Consider the following 9716-nt stretch of genomic DNA (forward strand, 5'->3'; position numbering starts at 1 on the left):
AGTGGCACCAGAATTTATAGGCTAACATGAATGGAAACTTGGAAGCAACGTAACCTGTGCAGTATATTTTCCTGTTCTTTTCTTTGGCCAACATATATTGTTCTGCAAGGAAACTGCAAGAACCATGCAATTACAGTGAAGCTGCAAGGAAACTTTCTGTAAACTCAGACTTGGATGATGTACCTTTCAAAGCTTAAAAGGGGTCAAAGAAGAACTTTGCAGCTGGTCTATGACAGTTTGGTGCACCAAAGCAGTTAAATGATACAAGCAAACAGCATTGAGTTCCCTTAGCATTCAACCATGAAGTTGGTAGAAGTCCCCTTCCCTTGTTTGTACCATTCAGGACTCCCAAGTGTTAGGGATTATTCTTCAGCTCTTAATGCTCAAAAAGTGCCAAGCTACCAATGGACAAGGGATTCTCTAAAAGGAAAGTCTAAAGCAAATGGAAACTAAATTGAGATTTATCATTGTTTATTGGAAGATGCAAGATCTACAAACTCACATTGATGTAACCATGATGTGATTTGCATGTACCAGTAGATGTTTCTTCTTTCTCTTGTCCTATTTGCCTCTGTCTTTTCCTCTCTTTTATTTCTCTCTTTAACTTTTTCTTAAATATATTCACTGGAGATGTCTCAATTAAATACAATTTGATAATCATGGCTTGGTAATCAAAACATAACAATTTGATGTGGCACAGTCATTTGCTGCAGCATGTGCTGTCTGTACCATAAGTTCTGGCTAATATTTGTCAGAAGATACAAGATGTTTATGCTTCTTACCAAAGAATTCACCCAATCCTTCAATAAGATGTTACTGTCTTACATCTTTATATATATGTATGTATATAAAGTAACAGATACATGAGAGAGGGAGATGACAAAATTGTTGAAGCCTTAAAAATTGTAACTGAAGCAGGAAGGAAAGATTATTAAGATGCAGCGCTCATGTGAAGCGCTACAAGGGAGGCGTAAGCTCCATCCTTGATTTTTATCAGCTTCTCGTGCTTCCCTTTCTCTATGATCACTCCATTCTTGACGACGGCAATCAAATCCGCACCCTTTATAGTAGATAACCTGTGAGCTACAACGACTGTGGTTCGATTGACCATAACACGATCTAGTGCATCCTGCACCACTCTTTCAGACTCAGCATCAAGTGCACTGGTTGCCTCATCCAGCAACAAAATCTTGGGCTCCTTCACAATGGCACGTGCAATTGCGACACGCTGCTTTTGGCCACCTGATAGCTGCACTCCCCGTTCTCCAACCAGTGTGTCATAGCCCTGCGATTCGAAGTATTTAGCCAAAATGATAATGGAAGCAAGGAAGACATGGTAAAATCTATTGGTCTCACGAATTAATAAGAGAACTAAGATGACCAAGGACATTAGGACAACACTTTTAGTACATTGCCATAATCTTGGGGAATCAGCTCCTCAGATTTCCCAGAACAAACAGGGTTTGACTTAAATTAGAAATGCAAGTAAATAAAATTCTGGCCTGATATGCTAGAGGTGAAATTATCGACTAGAACCTATCGGGTCTAAGACCCAACTAAATGAACCTTTTGAAACAACTAGTTTGAGGGATGAAGAGAAGAGATTATTAGACTAGTAACAAATTGATTTCTATAGGTAATAAATTGTAATCTAACAAAAGTTCATATTCGGCATCTGACCTTCTGCAAACTGGAAATGAACTTGTGGGCATTTGATAACTCTGCAGCAGCTATGATCTCAGCTTCAGTAGCCTTTCCCTCCTTTCCGTAAGCAATGTTGGCACGAATTGTATCATTGAACAGAGCTGGTTCTTGGCTCACCAAACCCATTTGCTGCCTCAACCACCTCAGTTGTATCTTTTGTATTTCAATCCCATCCACCAATATCTCACCAGAATCAGGACTGTAAAATCTCTGCAACAACGATATGACAGTTGATTTCCCGCTACCACTCTCTCCAACAAGTGCAACTGTCTGTGAAGAGGAAAAGAATTTCATAAGATAGTGTCTTTATAAGGTCAGGTCTCACAATACTTTCAATACTTGATAAGAGTTTCATTAGTAAAAATTATTTTCACTTCTCAAAAATTCCTTTTGGTACAAACCAAAGATTGCTATTACTTCAGTAAAAAAAAACTTCAGCAGAAAAAGTTAAACATTAATTATTACTTAATGCAATTTCCAGTAGCAACTATTTCATCTGGAAGTATATGAACTTGTTCTACTATGTCTTGGTCTAGCAATTTATCCAATGTCACATCAGTATGTTTGTGTGCTCAGTACACATATGCATCTACCAGTATTGGTTTACCTTTCCAGACTGGATTGTCAAGCACAGGTCTTGGAAAATCTGGATATCTGGCCGCGTAGGGTACTTGAAGTTGACATGTCGAAACTCAATGTTTCCCTTCAATCTTTCCAAGGTCATGCCAGATTCATCGCTTGGATCTATCTTAGATTTCTGGTCAAGAATTGCAAATACTGATGCCGAAGCTGATCTGGCTTTTGAAGAATCTGGTGCTAAGGAACTTGACTGAGAAATCCCAATGGCTGCCATTGCAAGAGCAAAGAAGACCTTCAAAGCAAATTAAGACCAACGATTAGGAGACTGAAAACAATGCAATTACAAAAAGTTTGATGTGTTCCACCAGCATCACAAGTACTGCAGACAACATGCAAAATTTATTACGGTTCGTAACAAGTTTTGGAACTTATCGATTTATTTTAAGATTTCATTGGATATTATGCAGTTCATAGGCAAAACCAGAACTAGTTCTCTCGCAAAAATTGTCTTTTAATTGGGGAACATGTTCTTTAACTAGTGATGTTTTAGAGTTAACAGATGCACTCATCTACACATTCAGCTTTAAAGATTGTGAGCGTCTTCTGACAAGGTTCTCACTCTGATATCTTGAAGATGTGTTACGAGCTAAATTTTAAGCTTTCAGACATCAAACATGCAAGAAAAGTTCACTTTTTTTTTTTTAACAAAATCTCGAGTAATAGAAGTTTCTTAGAATCACGTACCCGAAATACTTTGTCAAATGTAGCCTTCCCGCTCTCAACTAATCGTGCTCCAGCATAAAAGCTTGCCGCATAAACACAAAATAACAAGAAGAAGGAAATACCAAATCCAGCACCACTGATCAACCCTTGTCTAATTCCTTTCTTTGTGGGGCCTTCACATTTTTGCTTGTAGATTTCCATCACCTTCTCTTCAGCAGAGAATGAAGCAACTGTTCTGATGCTTCCAACTGCATCATTTGCAACTTGACTTGCTTCCTCATACATTATCTACAGCCATTGTAGTTGATAATCGTTAGAAAACATTAACATAGCAAATTTCTGGTTCTAACAAAAGAGAACTCTCGACGTTAGTAGAAAATATCAAACTTATTTTCCTAGAGAGAACAATTTTTTAGTTCAATTAAATATGTTCAAAATCGTATATGCCAAACAAGTTCATCCAGTTGGGTTTTAAAATATGTTTTCTACTAAAATAATTCAGCACAATACAAACGTTTATTTGTTTCAATGACGGAGTTAGAAGTACTATGTAATTAATTCTAGTCAATCTATAGAAAATACATAGAGAAAAGGTAAATCAATAGATGCAATCTACAGATATCTTATGCATGTTCAACAAAGAAACATTATGAACTATGGGACCATACCTTTGCATCCTTGCTGAACCCCTTCACAAACTTCATCTGTACATATCCATTCAGACCCAAGAGAGGCACCAAAGCCAGGATTATTAGAGCGAGTTGCCAATTGGCAATAAAAGCAATCAGCAAGCCAGCAATCAATGTTGTAATGTTCTGAACAATTAATGCGAGTGCATCACCAACAAGACTTCTGACCGTCGCTGCATCTGCTGATAACCTTGCTCCGATTGCTCCACTTGAGTTCCCTGGCATATCAAACCATTCTACCTCCATGTTAACCACCTTCTGAAATGTCATTAGCCTTATCCTCCTAATTAACTTTGATCCTGCAATGCCAAAAAGGTAGGATCTAGCTGGTAGGGCAATTAAAGAAATCCCACCGAACACCAGGAACATTAAAGACCAAAAGTTAGAATCCTTTCTAAGCTTGTGCGGTGGCTCGTAAAATGCTTTTATCACATTTGATAAGAGTATCGCGTACATGGGAAATATGACCCCATTAACAATGGCAGCAAAAGAGCCAAGCATCAAGACTGGGATCTCTGGTTTATTAAGATATGCAAGTCGGCGGAGAGGTACTTCATTTGACCGTTCATTAGGAATTTCAGGATCCATTTTCTCAGATGTAATATCTTGAACATCAATTCCTACAGGCAAACCAACTGCAGCTTGGAACGAATGGCTACTGCTTTGCCTGCCTGATGATCCTTGGCTAATTGAGCGGTGGAAAGACATTTTTTTGCTTGAGGACCTTGCTGAACCAATCCAAACATCAGATTTTTCTGAATCATGTCCATTTACATTATCTGCATCTCGGTTCACTTCTTGCAGGCGAATGAGCTGGCTATAAGCTCCATCTGGATTCTTTAAGAGCTCTGTATGTGAACCTGGAAACATAAGTAAATGTTAACAATTTGTGTGTCATTATACAAGGTGGCTGGATTTTTGGCTCTTTTTCATCTAAACAAGCATAGAGAAGTATTCATGGCTCGGTTGTCAACAACTTGAGGAAGATGAGCTAAATGATCCTTGGCAAACTTAACTTCTATAGCATCAGTAAATATTTACCTTTTTCGATCATTGATCCTCGATGTATAACAGCGATTGTATCAGCATTTCTAATGGTGCTCAATCGATGAGCAACAATAACAGTAGTACGGTTTGCCATGACTCTATCAAGTGCTTCCTGTACTATCCTTTCTGACTCAGCATCAAGCGCACTTGTAGCTTCATCTAGAAGTAAAATACGAGGATCTTTCAGAATTGCTCTAGCAATGGCAACTCTTTGCTTTTGACCCCCTGATAGCTGAGTTCCATGTTCTCCAACCATGGTGTCAAGACCCTGAAAATTAATGTTTTATCCAACATTTGATCATTTCAGAAGAAGAAAAGCTAATATGAAGTCAAGAAAAGAAGATCCCTAGTTTTTAACATATAAGAAGTGTCTATGAAGTTTGGTGTTTTTGATCAATGATGGAAGCTCCTAAAAGCAGAAATGTTCTTACCTGGGGCAATTTATCTATGAATTTGGCAGCATTAGCCAGTTCTGTTGCAGCTCTGATTTCTTCAACAGTTGCATTATCCTTGCCATACGCTATATTGTCTCTAATGCTTGAAGCAAATAGGACCGGCTCCTGACTCACAAGCCCAATTTTTCCTCTAATCCATTTGAGTTGAAACTCCTTGAGGTTTATTCCATCTATGAGGACTTCACCAGCATTTGGATCGTAAAACCTTTCAATCAAACTAATAACAGTTGACTTTCCACTTCCACTCTCACCAACCAATGCAACAGTTGTTCCTTTCTGGATGAATAGAGAAAACCCACGAAAGATCTGTTCATCTGGTCTGGCTGGATAACTAAAACAAACATCTCTAAATTCAATATCCCCGTGAATATCATCAAGTATCTTTCCTTTGGCATCATAAGCATCAATTTCTGGCTTTCGCTTGATCGTCTCAAACATCTTATAAGCAGCAGATTGTCCTGCTGCAAATGCTGTCATGCAAGGTGCTATCTGGCCTAATGAGCTGGAGAATTGGATGAAGATAAGTTCAAAATATGGTGCACAAAACTTTTGGAAAAGGAAATCAAAATAATCTGATCTTACAAATGAGTTCTTGAAATTTTTTAACGTTGCAGAATGCCAAGACGAACCAAACAATTATGTAATGGTTTAACAAAGTTCCTACTTCTACAGATGTTGTGCATCCATATCATCTATGCATTAAAAAAAAAAGCATAATAATAACTTGAATGAGTGGAGAACATGTTCATATTCATATCTCTTTATCGGTGTCAGAGTAAAGGCTAAGATTTGCTTTGGATGCCATTTTCCTCTTCATTGCACCATTTCTGTGACCGATCATTCAGATTCGTGTCATAATTCATGTCAATAAACAAGCTAACAATCACAATTATGAGCATATTAGTTTTTTATGGAAAAAACGATAGCTGCATGGAGACATAATGGCCTCAATATAGAGACTAGCATGTTAGAAAAGTTTGTTAGCACAATGCCTAGAGAGAAAATTCTCGGTGCCTTTTCTTTTAGACCACCTAATAAGGCATATTGTTTCACTATCAACATCAAGCCTGCCACCATACAAGAAGCATGAAACATTATGCAACACTTATGACAGTGTCATAATAAGTATAAACTGCAATTAGCGACACTTACAAGGAGCCAGTGAGGATCGCGAATATCACATTGATGACCTTGCCGCCAGTGTAACTCTTTTGCAGTATCAATTTTGCGCCATACCATATTCCCAAGGAATACCCAGCAAACATGAAAAGCATGACAGTTCCAAGGCCTAATCCAGCTACCAAACCCTCTTGAACACTTGCATTGTATGCTCTTACCAAAGACTTATCATACTTCTTTACTGCTTGTCTTTCTCCAGTGAAAGAAGCAACCTGTGTAAGAAGTCAGATTCCATAGGGAAATTTTGTCAGACAATTCTCTTTTATCATGTCTTCATCTCTCTAAAACAAACAAAACTTACTGTCCTAATCGAACCAATCGTCTGCTCAACCACGTTTGCCGCATCTCCATAAGCTGCTTGTCCCCGTGATGCCATCTTGGTCACGACGTTAGCCATGGCGCCTCCTGCAATTACCAATGGGGGGATAGTGCACAGCATGACAAGAGTGAGAAGCCACCCTTGAGCAAATGCAATTATGAACCCTCCGAAGAATGTCGATGTCAACTGAATGAATTTGCCCACCTGTGAAAAACAGTGGAAATAAGTTGCGACGAAAAAGGATTACACTGACATATCAGTAGATAAATTTCAAAAACAGTGACTGATGCCATCCGAGGCGAAAATGCAAACATGAAATAAGTACCTTCTCACCCATGGCATCCTGTATATAAACAGTATCGCCAGACATCCTCTCGACCACTTCACCTGTATTTGTTTCCTTGTCAAAGAACGCAATTTCTTGCCTTAGTATGGTTTTCAGGTACAAGTTCCTTATTCTTGCAGATTGTCTTTCCCCGGTAGCCATCCAGCAAGCCACCTCTGACAGAAATCAAAATTTTTCAGCAACCACCATCATAACGCAACGGTAGAAGTAAATTTTCTGTCATATGTTTGTAGTAATTAAAGCATTCTTACGGAGGAAAGATGCGACGCCTGCTCCAATTGCGAGGTAGACAAATTTCAGTGATACCTGAGTGTTATTAAATCATTTCAACGAGTAAGTATAAATCACTATGAAATCTGGGCACCAAGTCATCCTCCTAAGAACCCTAATCTAATTTGTGGTCAACCATTAAAACATGCTAGATATTTCAATTCTTATGATTGAGGAACCAACGTAGATGTGAAGCATTAAGATGGTAAGCTCTGAGCATGACGATACGCGTACCTTGGAAACTTCATCGATCACATCATCTAAATTCGAAGCTCCTCCAAAGGACTGGATCAGATTCCCAAATAGAATTGTCATAATAGGTAGGGCAAGCCCGTTTCCCATGGCACCCAGCGATCCCAGGACCATCAAAACTACATCTGTGGAGTCTGCAAATGAGAACAGCTTGTAGAACGGCACAGAGTACTTGGTCTTATCTTGATCCTTGTTGTTCCCCCTGGCCTCCACATCTTGATTCTCCGTAGAACTCGCTGTCGGCTTGTCCGACGCAGAATTGCTACATGATCCCTGTTCTTGAGTCCTCTCAGCATCTGCAACAGTACCAAAATCCTTTTCGCCTACAACACCCATGTCTATCGTTTGTAGCCCGGTCTTAACTGGAATAGTAATCTGTGGGCAGTACTCCCCTTCTCCCCTGCAACGAGATAGAGAACTCTCTCTCTCTCGCTCTGCGTCTCTGAGAACAAAAAGTTCTTCATGTTATATTCAGGAGTAGTGGTGAATAAATGGATTCGCAAAGTTGACAAGAAGAAAGACGCTCTGCTTTTTAACATCAGATTGATAAAGCATGATCTCAACATGTTCGCAGAAAACCTGACACCAATCAAGTATTCCAGAATGATTGATTCAAAACATGAAAACACAACGATCGATGTTTAGCAATAGAAAATGACCGAAGAAAAACGGGATGTTGCAGTGGAGAATAAAAGGTTCGGGAGAGCACAGGGAATAAGATTCTCGATCAAGCTAAGCAGCAGAAACTGCTTCAGATCAAGTAAAAACAGCAAACAAGATCAACTGGATGATGAAGACTATGAAATCAAGAATCCTCAACCTCCCCACACCAGACGGGAACAACACACAGTTATCAGAAGAACTCACCTTCCCAGACCACACAGGTCTCTTTGCCTTCCCCACTAGGGCAGTGGGCTATCAAATATATACACATGCTCCATGCCTCTTGGCTTTGAAGAATATGATGCGACGATGGGAGAAGGTTCCCATTCCTTGGGGATCAAGTTTATATTGACTACCTTACACCCATTCATGCAAGTGGTCAAACGTTTCTTGCTCCGCACTTTGAATGGTCCACCGCAATGGCAACTGACAGCATATGCCATCTTTCTCGTTACTCATTATAGGATCGCCAGCGTTCATCTCGGAGAGAAGGTGCGCTTGGCGTTGGACATTTAGATTGTTGCATGTGGAGTTTGACCAAACCCTTAGCGGTTTGCGTTGGCTTATGCCTTATATCCTCCCCACGATGGTTTGTCGGCCGACACGCGGTGGACTCCAACCAAACCCTGCAGTCGATCATCTGCCTCTGCTTCCTTTTATCCATCACTGCCTATCTTTTCCATTCTATACAACAAAAGAAATATTTCATGATATATTTCAACAAAGAGCTTCATGTGGAAGAAGCCGAAAGCTACATCAGATGTTTGAAGGTGCAAATCTGGATCTGGTTAGGATGGTTGATTTGTGAGTGTATAGAATCGCAGAAGAAATCAGCAGTTGATCTTTTTGAAGCTAAAAATTAAGAACACACTGCTTAATGGAGCTCAGTGGATCATCAAGCCTAAAAGATGAAGTATGTCGTGTGCCGATCTCTGACTAGCTTTCCAATAATATGTGGTCCAGACGCGTGGCAGCTTAGTCAATAATATGTGGTCCAGACGTCACAAAAATTTCCATTTCACGTGTCATCATTCCCAAAATTAGACGCGTGGCATATACTTCACTTGATTTAGTGGTTTTATTGACCCATGTTTGGTCTTGATTACTTACCCTATGCAGATTTGGCTACGTTGCCTTAAATTATTGATCTATCCCGAACCGGCCCCACCGGTTCGTTTCTTTCCTTAGTCGATCCCACATTTTCAATAGAGGTCAATTATTTTATGATAGGTCAATTAGATGTGTCCTGATTCCCAATAATTGTACCATGTGACGTCGTGCTTACCTACCCTATGCAGATTTGTCCGAACCGGACCGGTCCGGTTCGTGGCTTTTCGACCAAACACGCTTGTAATGATGCGATCCACTCGGGTCTATCTACAGACCGGAACCAAATTGAACCGGCCAATCCATTCTTTCACTGTCACCGCAACAGCTGACAACTCCGAAACAAGCAGGAAGGAGACGCAGAAGAGGATCTTCTTGATCTC

At 39.8% G+C, this 9716-nt stretch overlaps 1 protein-coding gene across 1 annotated transcript; it reads right to left on the bottom strand.

Moving 5' to 3' along the window:
• Positions 1–801: 801 nt before the first annotated feature.
• Positions 802–8786, bottom strand: LOC135644446 (ABC transporter B family member 11-like). Its single transcript, XM_065162008.1, has 13 exons — positions 8431–8786; positions 7546–8005; positions 7293–7347; positions 7021–7196; positions 6678–6899; positions 6350–6588; positions 5174–5699; positions 4737–5010; positions 3675–4555; positions 3028–3294; positions 2312–2575; positions 1681–1974; positions 802–1285 (listed from the first exon to the last, which is right to left on the bottom strand). Exons 2-13 carry the CDS (start codon positions 7897–7899, stop codon positions 932–934), a joined length of 3906 nt encoding a protein of 1301 aa, XP_065018080.1. The 5' UTR covers positions 7900–8005; positions 8431–8786; the 3' UTR covers positions 802–931.
• Between the last annotated feature and the right edge of the window lie 930 nt (positions 8787–9716).

This window comes from Musa acuminata, chromosome BXJ3-8 (genome assembly GCF_036884655.1).
Source record: "Musa acuminata AAA Group cultivar baxijiao chromosome BXJ3-8, Cavendish_Baxijiao_AAA, whole genome shotgun sequence".
In the NCBI taxonomy this organism is placed as follows: Eukaryota; Viridiplantae; Streptophyta; class Magnoliopsida; order Zingiberales; family Musaceae; genus Musa; species Musa acuminata.